General features: G+C 41.2%; 1 protein-coding gene and 1 pseudogene across 14 annotated transcripts in view; one reads left to right on the forward strand and one right to left on the reverse strand.

Annotated features, from left to right (window-relative positions):
- TRIM2 (tripartite motif containing 2) overlaps nucleotides 1–21,766 on the forward strand; it is a 134,917-nt gene that overhangs the window by 50,748 nt on the left and 62,403 nt on the right. For 8 of the 14 annotated variants that reach the window (XR_013417336.1, XR_013417341.1, XR_013417338.1 and 5 more), the window contains exons 2-3: nucleotides 16,002–16,186; nucleotides 20,841–21,078. Coding sequence is in view for 7 of the 14 variants with exons in the window: in XM_015139356.3 (XP_014994842.1) it covers nucleotides 16,002–16,186; nucleotides 20,841–21,078 (423 nt within the window). In the remaining 7 variants the exon portion in view is untranslated. Of the gene's footprint in view, nucleotides 1–3,380; nucleotides 3,610–16,001; nucleotides 16,187–20,840; nucleotides 21,079–21,766 lie in introns of those variants that run through there. The other 6 variants (XR_013417337.1, XR_013417342.1, XR_013417339.1 and 3 more) reach the window with 2 other exon arrangements.
- LOC114678538 (U6 spliceosomal RNA) lies at nucleotides 11,654–11,748 on the reverse strand (annotated as a pseudogene).

Here is a 21,766-nt window from a genome sequence, read left to right on the forward strand (position 1 = left end):
CTTGGGGTCTGGATTGGGACTGCTTTCCAGTAACAGAATTCTTACGAACTGGAGTGTGACTAGGGAGGACAGAAGGTAGAAAATAATCAGGAAGCAGACGCCGGATTGTAAATTACCTTGTATGCCATCCTAAGATGTTTACTTTCTGGGATACATTTTCTTGAGCAGGGATAGGCAGACTGTATATAAAGTGCATTGGATTGAACTTGGCACATCATACAGGGTCAGTAAATACTGGATCACTATCTCTCATGCTCCTGCCAATCCCAATTTAGTAGCATATATCCTCTTCTTATGCATAGGCACTGTCTGTATACTTCCCCAGTGCACAAATCATAGACTGACTGATGACAGTTTAGCTCTAATCTCCATTCAGCTGGAGGGAAACAGTGGGGAGAGGCAAGACAGCTCCAAGAAGTCAATAAGGTGTGCAGTGGCTGTAATCCCAAGAATCTTGGGCTCTTCTCTGCCCTTGAGACCCCTCAAGTCCGACCACTTGAGACCACAATACGGGAAACTCCAACTCAGAAACATAACCAGCAGCCACTATCACCATCTACATACCTGTTTTCAGGAAGTGCCAAGGAGATGATGCTTGGCACTTCGGTGGAGGCCTCCCACAGTTACCCAAGCCCCAACTTATAAACAGTTGGTTTCATTTGCCAAGACATACGTTAAAAACGAGGCTGCATTTTCCTATAATAAGCAGTATTATGTGTGTTTGTTAGATTCTGAGCCCCCAAAACCCATTTAACCCATATAGTAGTTAAGCCATGGTGGTGAGGGTATTCGAAACTCAGCTATCCTATGTAATGCTATTTCCAGGGAAGAGATATTCCCAATTCCAGGTAAAAGATCAGAAATGGATATCACCTGCATTTGTTCTACCTTTACCCCAGGCTTCCGCTATACTTAGGTATTACTCTCAGGTCCCATGAGCCATCTCATGCCTTTGACTGTGCTGCACTCAGTGCCTGAAATGCTCCGCACGCCTCCCTGGCCCTTCATATCCCTTCTATGGGCACCTAGAGCATTTGCTTTCTCTTGCTGTTAAGCGTTTATCACTCTGAATTGCAATTGCCTGCTTACCAACCCATCTCCCACACTAGATTGTGATGTCCCTGAGGGCTCAGAAATATTAAATTATTCTCTGTATCCTCAGTGCCTACTCAGTGCTTGGAACACACAACACTCAACAAGTGTTCATTGGAATGAATGATTGAATGAGTAAGTTAACATCCTCTGGCTAGAAGCCCAGCAACAAACCAAAGATCTCTCCCACTTCTCCACCTTCAGAGAACAGAGACCTGGTCTAGTTATAGGTCCCAAGACTCTGGGTTGACTGGAAGAAGAGAATGAGAGAGATCAGGAGAAAGAATGTGTTGGGGGAGGGGTCAGCATTCGATGAATTTGGCTTTGGGATAGGCTTAGTAGCAGAATGAGAAGAAGAAAGGACTCCTGTCATAGTAAGTCAGACACCTGTCTGATGGCCTGTCTTAGAAAAAAGATATTGTAAAACTCAGTGGGGGTAGCCTGCTTCTAGTTTTAGGAGTTGGTCCTAATTAAACTGTAACTTCTAAAGCAGAACATATGTCCACACAAAACCTTGTACACAAATGTTTATAGCAGCACTGTTCATAATGGCCAAAAAGTGGAAACAACCCAGTGTCCATTGGCTGATGAACAGATGAACAAAAGGTGCTAAATTCATGCAATGGAAAATCGTTCAGCCATACAAAAGAATGAAATAGTGACACATGCTACCACATGGATGAACTTGGAAAACATTCTGCCAAGTGAAAAGAGCAAGACACACAAGACCACACATTATATGGTTCCAGTCCAGAACAGGGAAACCTTTAGCAACAGAAAGGTTTAGATTAGTGATTGCTTAGGACTGTGGGGATGTGATGTGGGAGGGAAGAGAGTGATAGCTAAAGAGTATTTAGTATAGCTAAAGAGTGATAGCTAAAGTGATAGCTAAAGAGTTGGATGTTTGTTTGTTTGTTTGTCTGAGGTGATGAAAATGTTCCAAAATTGGCTGTGGTAGTAGTTGCCCACATCTATGAATATACTAAAAACCATTACATTGTACACTTTAAATGGGTGAATTGTATGGTATGTGAATTACAATTCAATGAAGCTTTAAAAAAAATCTGCAAAACTTCTAAAGCAGGGTGTTAACTGGGATTTTGAGAACTGTGTATCACCTAAAATGGCACGCCAAAATTGGCATGTATGTGCATTTCTGAGGTCTGTCAATTTTGCTGTTTTCTCTATGATCCCCCTCCTCCTACTACTGCCAAAGGTGATCGATCATCACTGCTCTGCAGAGCTGAGGCCCCTTCAAGGGCTCACTGTAATGCTTGACTGTGTGGAAAGAATGTGATAAATATTCATGTAATCAAATATGCAGATGCCCAGTTTTTTAAAATAAACATTATTAGCAATCCCTTTGAAACTAGTAACTAAACAAGGAATAGGATGCAATACTGTTCCCTGCCTTTATTGTTGTAGAAAAAGGAACGGTTGTGAATTCTACGCTGATATGTAAGATTTTTTATTCTAAACTATTATTTGTAATCTGGAGACCTAATCACTATTATATAGCTACTTGCTGATCATTTTTACATTATTAATACCTTTTAAAACTAAGTTTCATGACTTGGCAGGAAATTAAGTCAAATATGTTATTTGTCAAGTTTCTCAACTTTTTACTGAAACTTCGTGATCAGAAAAAGAAAAGGGTCTGGTTATCCCCGAATCAAAAAATGTACCATATGATTTTTCTCTGAATCATTAGAACCACAAAAAGCAGAGAAATGTCATTGCATGATTTGACTTTGTGGAACCATATTTTATCGACCCTGCCCTGGGTAAACACCAAGAGAGGAAAATTAGTAGGGGCTTGTGGAACTGGACTGTTTGTTTGTTTGTTTGTTTGTTTGTTGCATTAAAAAAAATTATGTGTTTCAAGCTACTTGAGACATCTAAGAAAATCAATCATCGCTCTTTCTAACAAGCAAGTGTGTGCTCTCACACTCACACAAAGCACTTCTCTAAATGTGAACTTTTCATTTTGAGGTACCATATGCCTTCTCCCTAGAATCTATTCTCACTGTGTTCACCGTTTGCGTCCCAGCACTCCTTCCGTCTGATCTGTAGCACTCCCTGTACCTGCCCCGGCTGCGTTGCGCGGAGACTGCACTGGTCGCCTCTCCCCTGGTTAATCCTGCAGTCACTTTCTGGTGATGGAGCCCAGCACGAGAGCATGGAAACAGCTGACTGCTGACTCAGAGGGAAAGCAAGCCACCCACGAATCTCATTGCAGCTCGCTGCTGCATCCCTATCCCATAATCCCTTGCCTGGTTTGCTGCAGTCTTTTCAACAGACGCTCAGTGAGAAAAAGATGTCCTGTAAGATCAAGACCGATTGGTGTGAATACTGAAGGGGGTCTTCCACTTGTTAATGACCCAGAAACATTCCTGCGACTTTCCAGCCTTCTCTTATTTCCTCCATTTTTCTCTTCCTCTGTTCTGTGCATCAACTGGCACATCACTACTTAGAGCAGAAGATATGCTGGGCTTCTGATGATGGCTGCACTGCATGGTAGGGAATTTTAACCAGTCTCTTTGCATGGTGCTTCCCAACTTGAGGTGTTAGCAGAAACGTGCGTTGTTCTTTTGGATTGCCGCGTAGCTGCAGCGACAGACTTGGGGAGCATTTGATGCCTCGTTGATTAGTCTGTCTGTCTTCAGAAATGGGTAGGTCCTAAATGTTCAGACTGCTTAGCCAGGTGGGTAACTGATTTCTCCTGCTCTCTCGGTTCTTTTTTTCTCCCCTCATCTCTCATGGCGATGCTGCATCCTCTGTAGCTGTAAAATAGAGACCCATTCTTTGCTTAAACAAAGGCACCAAATTAACAAGTATGGGGAGAAAGTCATGCAAGATTTTCTTATCAAGTTCTAATGTGATCTGACTAGATTTGTATTTTTACCAGTCTTTATTTTAGTGTGTATCTTGGCTTGTTTTAAACAGAAGAATTTTGCCCCCTGCATCTCTCCGTTGGGTGCAAACATGGAGATGAAATGTTTAATTTGCAGGATTCCTTCCCCGCTGCCCCAGGGTGGAGGAGAACGTGCGACCCTCCCCCACTCTGTCCTCTATTAAAGAACCCTGGGGTTGAGTTCCATGGCTGGCAGTTACCATTGGAAACCCATTCATTCATAATGCATGACTCGACCCTCTGAATTCTGAATGCCATTGAGGGCCAGCAAACAAACATGTAGGAGATAATTTGTTTTTTTCTGACAATTTTTTTTCCTGCCTTTCAAGTACAGTCAAATCTGGGTGGAGCTCAATGATAGCATTAGACAGGAAAAAAAAAAAAAAATCCTTGAGTTTTGGATTGGTCCTTAGGTTTGCTTCCTGAAACAGTGGGGATTATTTTTGTGTCAGAGCTTTTTCTACAAGTATGCCCCACCCTGTCATTATTCCTTCTTTTTGGGGGGATAGGAGAGCGAGTAGCAAGGCTGTTTGTTTTAAATTAAAAATTGAATGTTAATAAATGGATTTCTGAACCAAAAGATAAAATGGTTTTTTTGTCTAATGGAAAAGATAGTTTCAATGTAATAGCTTTCAGAATGAAGTGTTTAAAAGATTGTTTCTCTAGCTTAGATCATGTTACAGCAGTTTTATTCGTTACGAAAATTTGTTTTAAAAGAAGGTTTTAAACTCCAGTATATATGTAAGGAGAGCCATTTGTTCATGCAGAATTCTTCAAATGACTTATTAAGTGTTAGGATTCAGTTCTGCCTAGTGTGAATCTGTTTTCTGGTGTCTTTCATTATTTCAGGCACAGGCTTGAGTCCCACTGTTCCTAACCCACTATAATGTTAAATAATGCACGCCCCTCCCGAGCAGCACACAATGAGAAGTTTCATGTGTGCTGTGGTATGAGAAAGCAGCTTTCGGATGCAGAGACATGAGTAGTAACCCTTCCTAAACCTTTAAGTGTTTCTGTCCAATTTTCTCATAGGAAGACACAAGCGATTTGCATTGGAAAGCTTAAAACACAGCTGAATGTAAAAATTTTCTCTGATAGAACATGCTGTTTCAAGATATACGAATGCGTGTATGTAACTCACACATTTTTTAAAAGGAGACTAAAATCTATATACATTTTTTGCCATAGTTAATACTATAGTCCTGCAATGACTTAATTATTTTTTTATTGTGACAAAAGCTTCATGGATTTTGTTGCTTGTGAAATAAAGTTAAAACACTCATTCTTTGTCTTACTAAGAAATGAAAATGTTCTTTATCTGGGTATCCTTAAGCATTAATTTCTACATACTTAGGCCTTTCTTTTATCTCTTTTTATTAGGTAGGGGAAAATCCCAAATATGTAGCAATTTTTAAGACTCCCTTTTGCCTCTTTTAATTATTTCTCTTATAAAACTAAGACTACCCAAATATTTTATATATTATTGAAATGTATAGAAGAGAAATACTTTTGAATTTTAAAAAATTTGCTGCCAAATTGTTTACTGTCGTAGTTTTTTCTTCAAAAAATGTGACTTGAATTACTTCCTACTACAGCAAAATGATGATTTGCACATACCTGTGACAGCCTTTTTCTTTAATCTCTGGTGCCATCTCTGTCCCTTTATTACTTATACAAAGGCTTTAGTTCAGAGTGGAATTTGCTCCATTATAGGGTTGGCTATTAGGGTTTTCTGAATATTTTTATTGTGCAGATGGTCTGAATTCAACGGATTAGATTTCCTCATAGAATTTGGAGCTTTAGATTGGACCAGAAAGTGAGAAAATAATGAGCCAAGTATTCAAATAGCATCATTGCAGGAAACAGATTTCTGCTTTTAGTATGCAAATCTTTCTATTCCCTTTTACTTTACCTCTTCTGTCTTCACATTCTCGACAGCCTCCATTTTTCCATTAAGTGCTTATTATTATTATTTTTAAACATTATTAATTTAAGTACTTAATTCTAATCAACAACAGAATTAAATAATGTGCTTCCTGTATACCGGGAGCAAAAAGGAGGTTCCTATTATGTAGAGCTGTGTCTCTTAGTTGTGTTGTGAAATAATTTTCTCCTTTCCCGTCTTGCTAGTTTCTTCCAACCCCTAGAAAGGTACCAGCACTTAGCTCCCTTGCTGATCTCTACCTTTTTTGTGGTCCCAGAATACTTGACCTCTTTGTGTAGTCCCCAAGCAAAGCAAGGGAGGAGACCTGGCAAAGTGATGGATGTAGAGAGAGGAGACCCCAAGCATCTTGACTGCCCCAGAGTGCTGTGAGATGAATGTCTATTAGCCTGACCACTTAACATTCCACCACACAGACCCAGATTGATCTTAACAATTGCTGCCAAAGGTGAGGCAATGGCCTTCTTTATATACTAAAGAAAGAGGTAGGGGAAATAATATGGGGAAATATGTCTTCATGACATATCATAAAGACAAGTCAGGGGCTCAGCTTAAAAATCAGCTTCCATTTGGTAAAAACCAATTCATCTGAGGAAGCTGTCATACATCTGACTCTGAAAATAAGGAGAAAAAGAACCTTGGAGAGCTTGGACACACCCTGCCTGAAGACAAAAGTTAAAGGAGATGGCTTTTGAATGCCTTCCCCCCAAACACACACACACACACACACACACACACACACACACACACACACACACACACATCATCATCATCATCATCATCATCATCATCATCATCATCAGGAAAGATAATGCATCTAGCCTTCTGATTTACAAAATGACCCATCTGGGATAGAGGCTTGATTTAACTGGAAATGGGTCACCCTGTTTTAATTTCACTAAAGATTGTCCTCTTTTCTTCTAATTGAGACCTCAGTAACAATCCAATTCAATTGCAGGCAAATGATAATAGGCTCATGATTTTAAACATTACAAATACCTTTTTCATCGTTTTAATTTATGCCACATGTTCTGGCAGGTACAGGGTAGCATATTGTGATTTATAGATAATCCAAATGGTTCAGGATTTCCTTTCTATAAATGTACCAGAAGATTTGTAATTGCTTGGAAAGCAGATGTTTGCATGTCTGCATGAGAACAATAAAAAATGGGCCGGGCCGGGCACAGTGACTCATGCCTGTAATCCCAGCATTTTAAGAGGCCAAGGCTGGCGGATTGCTTGAGCCCAGTGGTTCGAGACCAGCCTGGCCAATATGGTGAAACCCTGTCTCTACTAAAAATACAAAAATTAGCCAGGTGTGGTGGGGCACACCTGTAATCCCAGCTAGGCTGGAGGCTGAGGTAGGAGAATCACTTGAACCTGGGAGGTGGAGGTTGTGGTGAGCTGAGATCACACCACTGTACTCCAACCTGGGAGACAGAGGGAGAATATGTCTTAGGGAGAGAAAAAGAAAAAGGCATCTTAATAAATAAATCCAACTAAAGTGGCACTAAAGAGAAGCAATAACCCAGGAATACCATAAAATTAGACAGTAGGAATGTAGTTGAGTATCTTTAGGATGATGTATAATCAAATATGTGACCTCTTACCCACAAATCACTTGTTAAAATTTTATTTTTTAGCAGAATCTTGGCCTCTGTTACCCTACCACATTCCCTAGAACAGGCAGACAAGATTTTGCCAGCTCCCTCCCCTCCTCAAGAAGAGCGATTTAACATTGGCTTTTCTCTGCCATTCTTTATTCCTGCTCTTCCTCACTGTGGTGTCAGCAATAAAGAGTCTGGATAGTTTTCTGATCGAAACGGTATAATTTGGGATGGAAATGTGGTCTAAATCTTAGAATTGTGGACATAGGCATTTTTCTTTCATTTCAGCTTCTCCTATCAAGTTCTTTTGCATTCAGTGGTTAATTTCCACCACATTGTAGGAGATTTGAGAAAGTGAGCCAGGAAAAACACCAGAGATGATGTGAGGGAAGAAACGCTGGAGCCGGATTTTTGTATGCCCAAGGATTTTGTTATGTGATCATTGAATTGCTTTTCCCACAACAAGCTCTGTTTAGTTGGCAAGCCCCCATTAATAAGGGATTTATGTGCCAACCTTTTTAGGCTTTTTATTTCCATGCATATGTGTCTGTAATTGCCCAATGGTTCTTCTTGCCCAGTGCACAGATACAGCCGATTTACCAAGACAACAGTATTGCAATAGAGAAAGAGTTTAATAAATGCAGAGCCAGCTAAGTGGAAGACTGGATTTTATTACTCAAATCAGACTTCCCCAAAATTCCAAGACAAGGGTTTTTCAAGGGTGGTTTGGTGGGCAGGGGGCTAGGGAATGGGAAGTGTTGATTGCTTGGGTCAGGGATGAAATCATAGGCGGTTGAAGCCGTCTTCTGGCTGTCTTCACTTCCTGGATGGAATTACAAAACTCGTGGAGCCAGCTTACTGCTCTGGGTGATGCCAGCTGGTCCCTCAGAATACAGGGTCTGAAAAATATCTCGAACACCAATCTTAGGTTTTACAATAGTGACTTTTTTTATTTTTTATTTTATTTATTTATTCAATAAAATCCAGACCCTGCACAATACAATAGTGATGTTATCTATAGGAGCAACTGGGGAGGGTAGGAATCTTGCTTCCTGTGGCTACAGGGCTCCTGACTGAACCATAATTCTAACCTTGTGGCTAATTTGTTAGTTTTGTGTTGTTGTTGTTGTTTTTGAGATAGAGTCTTGCTCTGTCGCCCAGGCTGGAGTGCAGTGGTGTGACTCTGCTCAATGCAAGCTCCGCCTCCCGGGTTCATGCCATCCTCCCGCCTCTGCCTCCTGAGTAGCTAGGACTACAGGTGCTCGCCACCACGCTTGGCGAATTTTTTGTATTTTTAGTAGAAATGGGGTTTCACTGTATTAGCCAGGATGGTCTCGATCTCCTGACCTCGTGATCTGCCTGTCTTGGCCTCCCAAAGTGCTGGGATTACAGGTGTGAGCCACCGCGCCTGGTCTTATTTCTTAGTTTTATAAAGGTGGTTTTTATCCTGAGCAAGGAGGGGCTTGTTTCAGGAACGGGCTGTTATCATTCCTGTTTTAAAGTTAAACTATAAACTAAATTGCTCCCAAAGTTAGTTTGGCCTGCATCCAGGAATAAACAAGGACAGCATGGAGGTTAGAAGGAAGATGGAGTCAGCTATGTCAGATTCCTTTCACTGTCACAGTTTTTGTATGCCAGATTTTTCTCACTGTCATAATTTTTGTGAAGGTGCTTTCATGTACTCAATAGTTCTGCTTCTTTTTCTGCATCTGTGAACATGTTAAAATATGTCACTAATGTTTACCCTCTGGATGATGGCTTATGTTGCTGAGCATTAGACTATCACATGGGAGGCTGGGCCTCCCAGGTGGTTCACGCCTGTAATCCCAGCACTTTGGGAGGCTGAAGCAAGAGGATCACTTGAGCCCAAGAGTCCAAAACCAGCTGAGCAACATAGTGGGACACCTTCTCTGCAAAAAATACAAAAATTAGCTGGGCATGGTGGTACCCACTTGTGGTCGCAGCTACTTGGGAGGCTGAGGTGGGACTTTCACTTGAGCCTTGGAGGTGGAGGTTGCAGTGGGCTGTGATCACGTCACTGCACTGCAGTGGGCTGTGATCACGTCACTCAGACTCTCTGCCTGAGTGACAGAGAGAGACCCTGTCTTAAAAAGAAAAAAAAAGACTATCACATAGGGAAGCAGGTAATGTCCGAGGTCAGATGCAAACATTCAGATGACCAGCAACAACCATACTCTTTATCATGGAATTCAGCAAGTGCTGCTCTTTGCTGCTGCTGTGAATAAGTCCATTTCCATGTTATATTTTGCTAGTTTGATTCATTCAAAAATAATGTCTACTATGTTCCAGGACCCTTCTAGGTGCTGGAACTACTGCAGTGAATAGTCAGACACAAATCCGTGCCCTTGTGGGCCTTACATTCTAGGGGGAGGGCGGAGACGATATCAAAAATATATAAATTGCATAGTATGTCGGAAGGCTTAGTGCCAGCAGCTATAACAAAAATGCCATAGATTGGATGACTTAAACAAAAAGAATGTATTGTTTCACAGTCCTAGAGGTTAGGAAATCTGAGATCAGGGTGCCAGCATGGTGGGTTCTAGTGAGGCCCTCTTCTGGCTTTATAGGCAGATGGCCCACATGGCAAAGAGCGGACAGAGTGGGAAAGCAGTCCCCCTCTTATCTCCTCTTACAGGGGCACTGATCCCCTCATAAGGGCTCTACCCTGATGACCTAATCACCTCCCAAAGGCCTCACCTCCTGATCCCATCACACTGGGGGTTAGGGCTTCAACATATGAATTTGGGAGGGACACAGACATGGGATCTGTAACAGGAGGTGACCAGTGCTATGGAGAAAAACCAAGCAACGACCGGGGATAGCAGTGCTAGGTAACTGGTGGCAAGATGCAGTTTTGAACAGAATGGTTGGAGTGAGCAGGTGACACTGAGCTGGACAAAGGGGAGTGAGCTTCTTTGTAAGGGGTCTTGCTGTTTGTTTTCCACAGACAGGGAACCTCGGCTAGTCATCCATATGAAAACTCTCATTGGCTAAGGTCAATGTCAGACTAATGTTGACCATTTGTATTATTTTAAAGTGGTTCTTTCTGCCTTTGCTACCATTTCCTTTCTACTGGCTTTTTGTCAATGTGTCTGATGTTAGTTCCTACATCCAAAAGCATTCGGGCTTCTTTACAGGCAAAGTCCACCCCAGGCATGTTTTCACACGGATCCCTTCAGAAGTTAGTTTTGCAACTCTCCAGCATTTAGAAGAGCAGTTCTATATTCTGATCTCTTTCATTATAGTGCACTGACTTCCACTGGTTATGTAGGTAAGAAGGGTCTCTGACAATTTAGAAAGCAAGATGGGAAAGGAGACCAGCAAAGCATCTAGATGAAACATTTGTTGCTTTTTTAATCAAGGAGACCAGAAACTGTGGTAGTGCCCCAACTCATTGATTGAAGGCTATTGTATACTGAGTGTATTCCTCATGGCATATTCGGACTGATTCAGACTTCCCACAGTGCCTATTAGCTCATTCTGTGCCTCAGTTCTTCTGAGCACATGGTCCCATTAGGAGCAGTCAAATTTTCTTCCTAGTGCCGGTATCCAGGGAAGGATATTATCCTGGCAAATTTGGGGATCTTTGGGGATTGGAAAACTTTTGTGTTGATTCTGGGAGTTCTAAAAATCCAGATGCCTTCAACAGGTCACTCGTGACAGATCTGTGATACTGTCATGATTTTAAATTAGTGTTAATGAGTAAACTTAATTAATTTACCATGCAAATTAACAATACTACAATACAGAGACTTGCTCTCACCCACTACAATAATTATCAGAAAGTTAGAATGAAATGTTTTCATTTTCGGCTTTAGAGCGCAAAATATTGGCTCAAGAAATTTCATTTAGTCAATGTATATCATTTGATTAAAACAAATTTTTTTCTTGCCCCAAATCCAAAATTGTAAGGTTAAAAAAAAGGAGTAAAATTCAGTATGATGCTTTCTCTCTGCTTTTTTCAATACCCAGCATGGCTCTGATTATTTCAAAGGGTACTATGAAAAATTTCAAAAGCTATTCAAAATAAAATTATTTTTAACTGATTTCAATGGAAAAGTTTAACATCTTTTTAAAGAAAATATGGAACACTTCACAAATTTGCATGCCATTCTTGCTCAGGGGCAATATTTTCTGTATCATTCAAATTTTAGTGCCACCAAAGTGAGCACTCTTGCCATTTTTACTAGTTACACACATACACACACTGTCTCTAGTGAAGTGTTAAACTTACATCATTGATTTATCAGATAAGGCAGAAAACTTGAAATCTGACCTTTCTGATTCACTGATTTTACTAAATGACCTTGGGCCAGTCATTGAAACCCTGAGCATTGGTTTTGATTAAGACAAACAAGTCCATTCCTCCCCTAGTCTGATGTCATAGGGATGTGGTTAAGAAAACAGACAGGCTCCCAACATTTTGAGCCCCTGAGAGATGAGCTACTTTAGAGAAACACTCTATGGAAAGTCTAGCAGATAATGGTGGCTGATTGGATGTCATACCTACACGTTTAACTATGCAATGAGTTCTGTCTGAATGTGTCACTCTTGTATAGCAGGTGCTTCACAAGGTTCTATATGTTATTTTATTTTATTGTTTTATTTTGAGTCAGAGTCTCATTCTGTCACCCAGGCTGGAGTGCAGGGGCATGCTAACGGCTCATTGCAGCCTTGACCTCCCGAGCTCAAGCAATCCTCCCACCTCAGCCTCCTGAGCAGCTGGGACTATATATGTGTGCCACCATGCCTGGCTAATTTTTTTTTTTTTTTTTTTTTTTTGAGACAGAGTCTCGCTCTGTCACCAGGCTGGAGTGTAGTGGCACGATCTGTGCTCACTGCAACCTCCGCCTCCCAGGTTCAAGCGATTCTCCTGCCTCAGCCTCCTGAGTAGCTGGGACTACAGGTGTGTGCCACCACGCCCAGCTAATTTTTATATTTTTGGTAGAGATGGAGTTTTACCATGTTGACCAGGATGGTCTCGATCTCTTGACCTTGATATCTACCCACCTCAGCCTCCCAAAGTGCTGGGATTACAGGTGTGAGCCACTGCGCCCGACCTTTTTTTTGTATTTTTTTGTAGAGATGGGGATTCACCATGTTGCCCAGGCTGCTCTTGAACTCCTGGGCTCAAGTGATCTGTTCACCTGAACTCCCAAAGTGCTGGGATTACAGGCGTGAGAGATGGCACCCAGCCTGTTTTTAAATCATACTCTTTAATGAACTTATCTAAAAGGTACAGAATTGGAAAATGGGTGTGTCATGGTTGTAACTATACTCATATGTATAAACAGAATTTTCTGGGTTTTCTTCTTTTTTTTTTTTTTTTAGGCTAGTCAAGTGAAGCAGTGGGAGTAGAGAAGGAGCAACAAAATCTGTAACTGGTTGTGATCAGTTATCTGTAAACACCACTGCTCTTGGACCAGCCAGCAGCCAAATTTTCCTGATAAAAGTTGATAACGCTTTTTAAAAATTTGGTGACTTGGTAGGAAGGAGAACTATTATTTATATTTGGAAAAGAATGTTTTCTTTAGAAAATATAGAAGTGTTACTTCTGTAAATATGGAGTATTTCCAAGCTTTAAAAACAGGCACCAGGCCAAGTTAAACTGTCATATGTAAACCAAGCTTCTGTAGTGCAGCCTTTTTAAAACACAAGGTCAAGGGCAGTGTTGTGGTTTAAGTAGTGAAAAGGCCATGGGTTTTAGAGACATATACTCCTTGAGTTTGCATTCTGGTAAACTTCTTGACTGAGCCTGTTTTGTTTCTTTTAATCTGTAGAATAAGAATAATAGTATGACCCCTCATGCCTGTAATCCTAGCACTTTGGGAGGCTGAAGAGGGTAGATCATGAGGTCAGGAGATCGAGACCATCCTAGCTAACACGGCGAAACCCCGTCTCTACTAAAAAATACAAAAAATTAGCTGGGTGTGGTGGCGGGCGCCTGTAGTCCCAGCTACTCGGAAGGCTGAGGCAGGAGAATGGCATGAACCCGGGAGGCGGAGCTTGCAGTGAGCCAAGATCACACCACTGCACTCCAGCCTGGGTGGCAAAGCGAGACTCCATCTCAAAAAATAATAATAATAAGTAATAAAGAATAGTATGACCTCCTGCCCAGGGTCATATTAAATATTAAACCTCTTTTCTTTCTTTCTTTCCCTTTATTTCATTTCCTTCCTTCCTTCCTTCTTTCTCTCTCTTTCTTTTTCTTTTGCTTCCTTTCTTCTTTCTTTTCTTTCTTCCCTTTCTTTCTTTTGTAACCACCCAACGGGTTCACCTTGCCTGCTGCCTAGACAGAGCCAATTTATCAAGACAGGGGATTGCAGTGGAGAAAAAGTAATTCACTCAGAGCCAGCTGTGCAGGAGACCAGAGTTTTATTATTACTCAAACCAGTTGGATCAGAGTTTTTAAAGATAATTTAGCAGGTAGGGGCTGGGAAAGTGGGGAGTGTTGATTGGTCAGGTTGGAGATGGAATCATAGAGGAGTCAAAGTGGGGTTTTCTTGCTGTCTTCTGCTCCTGGGTGGGATCACAGAGCTGGTTGAGCCAGATTACGGGTCTGGGTGGTGTCAGTTGATCTACTGAGTGCAGGCTCTGCAAAGCATCTCAAGTACTGATCTTTGGTTTTACAATAGTGTTGTTATCCCGAAGAGCAATTTGGGGAGGTTCAGACTCTTGCAGCCAGAGGCTGCATGGCCCCTAAACCTTAATTTCTAATCTTGTAGCTAATTTGTTAGTCCTACAAAGGCAGACTGGTCCTCAGGCAAAAAGGGTCTTTTTGGAAAAGTGCTATTATCAATTTTGTTTCAGAGTCAAACTATAAACTCAATTCCTTCCCAAGGTTAGTTTAACCTATGCCCAGGAATGAACAAGGACAGCTTAAAAGTTAGAAGCAAGATGGAGCCAGTTAGGTCTGATCTCTTTCACTGCCGTAATTTTCTCAGTTATAGTTTTTGCAAAGGCAGTTTCACTTTCTCCCTCTTTTATTTTCTTTTTGTTAAAGAGTATTTCCGTAGGGAATTAGAGGGCTCTGGAAGCCTTACCAAATATTTAGAAGATGAAGAGGTAAATTTTAGCTCAGCCTTGGTTTATGCCTTTGGTGTAGAAGCCAGAAATTCTTTAAGGTGGTAAAAGAAGCTGTGTTTTGTGTTGTAACTTTTTCCTCTCTTGTGCTCTCAAACTCTCTGCTGCCTTTTCTTTCTCTGTTGCCCTCTTCTGAGTCTCCTTTCCTGGCATGATCCCTAACATTTTGAAACCTGCTCTGAATTAATTCACTTCACCAGGTCTTCCAAATGCCCAGCCATGAATACCAACAGATATTTCTTTTAAATTATAGGGAACACCTCTAGCCTTGTCCCTGCCCCATAGCAAATATATTTTAGTTTCAAATCTAGAAACCTTTAGTCCTAAAGAAGACACTCTGAACCATATACAAAGTTTTTAATTAAAATTCCAATTATCACCCCCATGCATATTAATAGCATGTAGGGGAGGAAAAACTTTCATTCTGCCCTCCTAGAGTATGTACCTAGGGTCTATAAATTAAAGTGACAAAAGACAGATTAACAGGAGAAAAAGGCATACACTTTTTTGATACTATTTTTAATTTTACGTTGTCAAGGGCTTCACAACCTCCTCTTTGGGTTTTACATACCATTTGGACAAAGGACAATATATTGTGGAGAACTGCCTAGACAAAAGAAAGAGGGGTTTGGACTCCTGGGGCAGTAATTTTTGGAATGTATGGTAGATAAGGTTTGTTTAGTAAGATCATTTTGCAAGATCATCTCCATGCAGTCTTCAGTGTTTAAGAGACTTCTCTTCCTGGCTCCGGAGAGAGAGGCACCTTTACAAATGGACATTTCCTTTACAAAAGAGAAATTTATGCCCCGCTTTTAGGCAGATGGGGAAGGGCAGAGAGGTCCTCTTCTGTCTGTTCTTTCTATATAGCTTTCAGCTCAAAATAATCCTTATATCAAAGTGACATATTTTGGTGTGACACAGTCCAACCTCTTCAACTACAATAGTTGGAAAAACATATTCAATTTTAATAAGAATACAAAAGGTAAATATATGTTTAAATATGGTCATGGCTAAAGGCATAAGCAGACATAGCTATATAAAGTATTTATCCCCTAAGTCACCACTGCTTTGAAACCTAGCAAACATACCTCTTTGTACAACACGCCATCTTTTGTTTTGTTTGCGTGGCGAACATGTGAGGATTTTATTGATTTACAAAACAAACAACAGGGAGCTCACTGTACTCCTGTAGCAATAAAGGTTGGCTTATTGGTCATTTTGAGGTCACTAACGTTGACTTCTACCTTAATTTATAACACAATGCTTACGGTGAAAGAGCCAGTAATTGACTTGTTCATACAGATCATTATATATTTTTCTGTTTTGATTTTCTGTCTGACAGCAGCAGCGTGCAGGGTCAAAGACAGCCGGCCCCCCATGTCAGTGGTCTAGGATGGCCAGTGAAGGCACCAACATCCCAAGTCCTGTGGTGCGCCAGATTGACAAGCAGTTTCTGATTTGCAGTATATGCCTGGAACGGTACAAGAATCCCAAGGTTCTCCCCTGTCTGCACACTTTCTGCGAGAGGTAAGCCTCCTTTGTGCTTGGAGAAGGGAGTTTCACAGGCTGACCTCCTACAACCTACTGCAAGATTCTTTCCCAGAATCTACAGTTACCTTTGAGAGAAAACTAATCTCTTGTGCCTTTGCCAGACATTGAAAAACGGAATCATGAGTTGCAAATAATTTACTTTATTTCAAACCATTATAAGCAGGAGAAAGCAATCTAGTAACTACTGATTCATTTACACAAGAGATGGAGCATTAAATAAGAATGTTAAGTTGAAAAATCTTTTAAAACTTCCCTTTGTTCTTTGTGAAACAGTTTTTGTCCACAGCAGATCCCTACAGAGGGTCTTTGAGAGTCAATTAAAAAAATCTATCGTTTCCTCCCATATAACAAATCAGGTAAAACATCTGCATATATGAGTGGTTACTTCAAAGGGTATAGCTTCTTTTCCAAAGATTCTTCAGACACATATTAATGTCACATTTGAATGCTATGATGTTTTAGATAAAGAAAAATATATATATATATTAAATAAATTACCTGACTATGTAATTTGTTATATGTGAAAACAGACTTCCTTATTTATCTTCTTGATAGAGTATTTGCTTTTGGAGAGGGGCGTTAATCAGTTATCAAAATATACTTTTACTCCATTATTTAACTTACTATGTAAGTATAAGTTTGTTAGTAATTAGTTTATCTTACTTATAAGTATTTCCCTAGTGAAGTTATATATCTTTCTTAAAAATAAATATGGTAATTATGTTTTATAGCATTTTGTTAAATACATTTTTATCATTATTTAATATACATACTGAAAATGCTTTACTTCCTATGATAGAACTGGAAATCGGTATTTCAAATGGCTTCAAATCTATGCTGATTACCCAAATATCTGATTTAACATGTCTTTATTATCTGACTGACCATTGTTAGAGTTGATTTACTCTGCAAGGTTCAATTGCAAAAGAATAACCATATCCTTCATGGTGGTGATGGATGGAAGGAGAAGGTAGATTTGTTACTAGTAGTTGTGGCTTTTTGTTTGTTTGGGGTTGTGTGGGGTTTTGTGTGTGTGCGTGTGCTTGCATATATGGGTTTTAGTTTGTTTTAGTGGTGGTATATAGAGCACTTTTTATTTTATTCATTTTATACTTTGGCTTAAGTGCTTGGTAATTCATATTCCAAAAATAATTAGAGTGTGATTCCTCCATCCCCTTAATAGGTACACCTAAAACATGAATACCAGCTAATCGTTCATATGTCCCTGGGCACACATGATAAGATGGTTTCCTGACGTGCAGCAGTCAGCATAGCTTGGCAGACACTCTCCATAGAAGTGCGTTCAGAGCCACTCAGTCTGAGCTTGGCAGAATTGCCCCATATCCCAGGATTCAGTGTCCAGCCTATGTATTGTTTGGGTCCTACTCCCTCACCCTGACAGGTGAGAAGCAACACTCTGGCTGCCCTAGGTCTGCCCCTGCTATCTTCTTCAGGGGTCTAGCCCAACCTACTCCCACTCCCCATCCAATAGCTAGTGGTGGAGATTTGCGAGATCCTGCTACAGCAAGTCCTTACAGAATGCTCTGTGTTAAAATTGTTCCAGCCTCATGCATGTTGAGATGATTTCCTCTTCTTTTATATTTTATTTTATTTATTTATTATTTATTTACTTATTTTGAGACACGATCTCACTCTGTCACTCAGTCTAGAGTGCAGTGGCACAATCACAGTTCACTGCAGCCTCAATTTCCCAGGCTCCAGAGATCTTCCCACCTCACCTTCTTGAGTAGTTGGGACCACAGGTGCACACCACCATGCCTGACTATAGAGACAGGGCTTCTCCATGTTGCCTAGGCTGGTCTCAAACTCCTGAGCTCAAGCAATCCAACTGCCTCGGCCTCCCAAAGTGTTGGGCTTACAGGTGTGAGCCACTGCGTCCAGCTGAGAAGATTTCTGTTTGAAGGTGTTGAAGGTGCTGGCAACTTTCCTTAAAATTTTTGAGACAGAGTCTTGCTCTGTCACCAGGCCAGAGTGCAGTGGCATGATCTCAGCTCACTGCAACTTCCGCCTCCTGGGTTCAAGTGATTCTCTTGCCTCAGCCTTCCGAGTAGCTGGGACTACAGGCATACGCAACCATGCCCAGCTAATTTTTGTATTTTTAGTAGATACGGGGTTTCACTATGTTGGCCAGGACGGTCTCGATCTCTTGACCTCGTGATCTGCCCACATCAGCCTCCCAAAGTACAAGGATTACAGGCATAAGCCACTGCGCCTGGTGAGGAAATTTTTGTTTATGCTGAGACAAAACTTTACAGCTTGTCTCACTGTTGGGAGAGTGAGCTCTAGGACCCCCATGTTCAGCCTCTGCTGGACATTCACACTGGCTACTCAGTGAGCAACTTACAGCCACTCTCTTATCCCACATCTTCCAAAACAGCATCAACGGGCTTGAAGGAGAGCAAAGCCAGACACAGCTGCTGGCCCCTTGGAACTCACAGCCTAGTGGAGGAGCCAGTCATTAACATCCTAATTGCTCAGACTAATGTGAAATTAAACCAGTGACAGTTGCTATACATGAGAAGTACACAGGAAACAATATAATAGAGGAATTTGCCCTAATCAGGGAAGGCTTCCTTGCAGAAGCCCCAATGATGAGTAAAAATTAAGCAAAGGGGAGTGAATAGCATTTGAGGTATGTGCAAAGGTGCTATAGTGGGAGGTTGCTATAGTGAGTGAGAGGTGCTACAGTGAGAGGGTTATTCAACACTGGGGAAGAACTTAAATAAGCCCACTGTGGCTGGTATGCAGCAAATGAGGGGAAGAGACAGAAAATATGTAGGTTGTAGGCCATATGAGATGTGTAATCTATGTTGCCATGTATGTATTTTTGTCTTTGTTGTAAGAGCAGTGAAAGTGGAAACCATGGCAAGGCTTTCATCTCAGATGGTGTGGGAGGGAGATTTAAATGACTAACTTTGAGTTTTGAGAAGGTCACTCTGGTTGCAATGTGGAGAAGGGTTAGAGGGTACAAGGATGGTAATATAGCAGGGGATGAAGAAAACTGGAGAGGTTAGAAAGATATGTAGGCATTGACATGCTTTGGTGGTGGCTTGGATATGGGAAATGAAGAATAGTAAGGGAGTTACTGTTTTAAGAATGACTCCTAGTTTCTGGTTTGTTTAAATAAATGGATGGAGGTGCTATTCATCAAGAATGGCAGAGGATACAGTCTGGGAGCAGATCTTGGGTTTGGTTTTGTTCATGTTGAGTTTTAGGACCTGCAAGACATCTAAGAAAAGATGTCAAGAAGTCAGCTAATGGGGCTCAAAGGAGATGCCTGTGGGAAGAAATATAATTGTGGGAGCCTTATGCTTGTAGCCACACATGTGATGTGAATGTAATATTCCAGAAAGAGAAGAGGTCTTATGATGAATGGAACCTTGATTAACTCAAAACTGTACTGACTCAGAAAAGATAGAGCAGACAGGAGAACCTTGTGAGTGTGGTGTCATACAGTCAAGGGAAGAGAAATTTTTCAATAAAAAGGAAGGTGAGCAGAGCAATAGTCAAGCTTAATGATACTTCCCAGAAGTCTAGTAAAGTAAAATTGAAAAACATCTGCTGCATTCAGGCGTCATTAATGACCTTAGCAAAAGCTATTTCATGTCTGGTATTGGTTCAGGGCTAGCTACCTCTGTGACGTAGAGAAGATCAGTGAATGTCTCTGATGTCAGGTCTATTCAGCTGCAAAATAAGGGGAATGGGGCTAGGTTGGTGTATTTTGAATTGTTTGGCTAGGTACTGGAAAAATTGTATAGTCTGATTATTGAGAGCTTAAGATTATGGTGCCAAACTGCCTGTGTTTGAATTTGTACTCTGCCCCCGGCCAGCTAAGTATCTTGGACAAGTACCCCGGCCTGTCTCTGTCTGTTTCATCATGTGTCTCAAGGAATCATAACAGTAACTACCTCATAGGCTCTTTGGAAGTACTTTGAATTCAATGAGCAGCATATGTGTGAGTCATTATTAGTGACACACTTCTTTAACTAAATGAGTTAAGTTGATACCTGTTGAGTAGAGACAAGGAGAAGAAATGGTGTGGCTCTGACTCTGGGTGTCCCATCCTTGCTTCAAGCAAACCTTTCCACTTTGATGTGTTTTTCATATCTCATTATGATTTTGTATGTAAGAAGAATTTCATTGCTAACAAAAATATTTGATGTGTTTCTTCCATTTTCAAAGTCCACACATTTGTGAGCCCACTGCTAGATATTGTGAGCCAGTGCTTCTCAAACTTTAACATGTATGCAAATCACATGGGGAGCTGACTCAGCCGGTGTCAGATAGGGTCTAAGATTCTGTATTTCTACCAAATGCACCCCCAGGGAGGCTGAGGCTGCTCATCCCTGGACCACACTTTATGTGCCAAGCCTCTGGAAAACACTACAAAGGCCAATGACTTTTTTTTCCTTGAGCATAATCATTTGCCTGATTAGTGTGAGTACAGCTTACCTGTTGGTTTCTGAAATATTATTTTTCTAGTAAAGGAGACTGGGATGGGAGTTTCTGCCAAATACCTTGTGTAGTCGCTGAGAACATATATGGTATCTGTGAGAAGTGGTGGTTTTGCACTGTGGTAAGTGTCCCTCCACCTCTGCTTCTGCAACAGGTGCCTGCAGAACTACATTCCCGCCCACAGTTTAACCCTCTCCTGCCCAGTGTGCCGCCAGACCTCCATCCTGCCCGAGAAAGGGGTGGCTGCGCTCCAGAACAATTTCTTCATCACAAACCTGATGGACGTGCTGCAGCGAACTCCAGGCAGCAACGTTGAGGAGTCTTCCATCCTGGAGACAGTCACTGCTGTGGCTGCGGGAAAGCCTCTCTCTTGCCCAAACCACGATGGGAATGTAAGTGGCTCGGATGGCAGATACTGCCCCGGGAGCATGACTACTGTGGCCTTGGGGAGGCTTTGGGCACATCAGAGATTACACATCGAAACAGAACTCCATCTGGAAAAATGAGTAATTAAAAAAGATTTTACCAGCCCTCAGACTACTTTACCTGCTCGCTTTCTTTGACCAGAACTATTTAAATAACGAAATCAATCTCCACTGTGTCTCCTTCACACATATTGTTGGTATCCCCAGGAGAGCAAACCAGTAGCTATTTGCAAGCTGGGCATACTTTGACCTACATAAACATCTGTGTAATAAATTATGGATACAGATTTAACAATGGATAAGTTCTGCAAGTTGAGAATGATTATTAAAATGTTAATTGGAGTTCTTTATTTTTCTTGGGAGGGATATTTTCTCATGCTACATGAGACCTTATTCCTTATTAATAGATAGAATTTGAAGCTATGTGAATCCCTGGTAGTAGATTACAGATTATGAATTCCAAACATATTTGCTGCTACTAGTGAGTACAATAACTGTTAGAAGCTCAGGAGGACCTGTGTGTACCATCAAGTAACTGAGTCACAATAGCTATGTAACCTGAAGAGGCAGCATTGTGTAGTGTCTAAGGACATTGGCTTTGGAGTCAGGCTGCCTGATTCAAATCCTGCTCTTAAACTTATTCCCTGTGCCAGCT

The sequence above is a fragment of the Macaca mulatta genome, chromosome 5 (genome assembly GCF_049350105.2).
Source record: "Macaca mulatta isolate MMU2019108-1 chromosome 5, T2T-MMU8v2.0, whole genome shotgun sequence".
NCBI lineage: Eukaryota > Metazoa > Chordata > Mammalia > Primates > Cercopithecidae > Macaca > Macaca mulatta.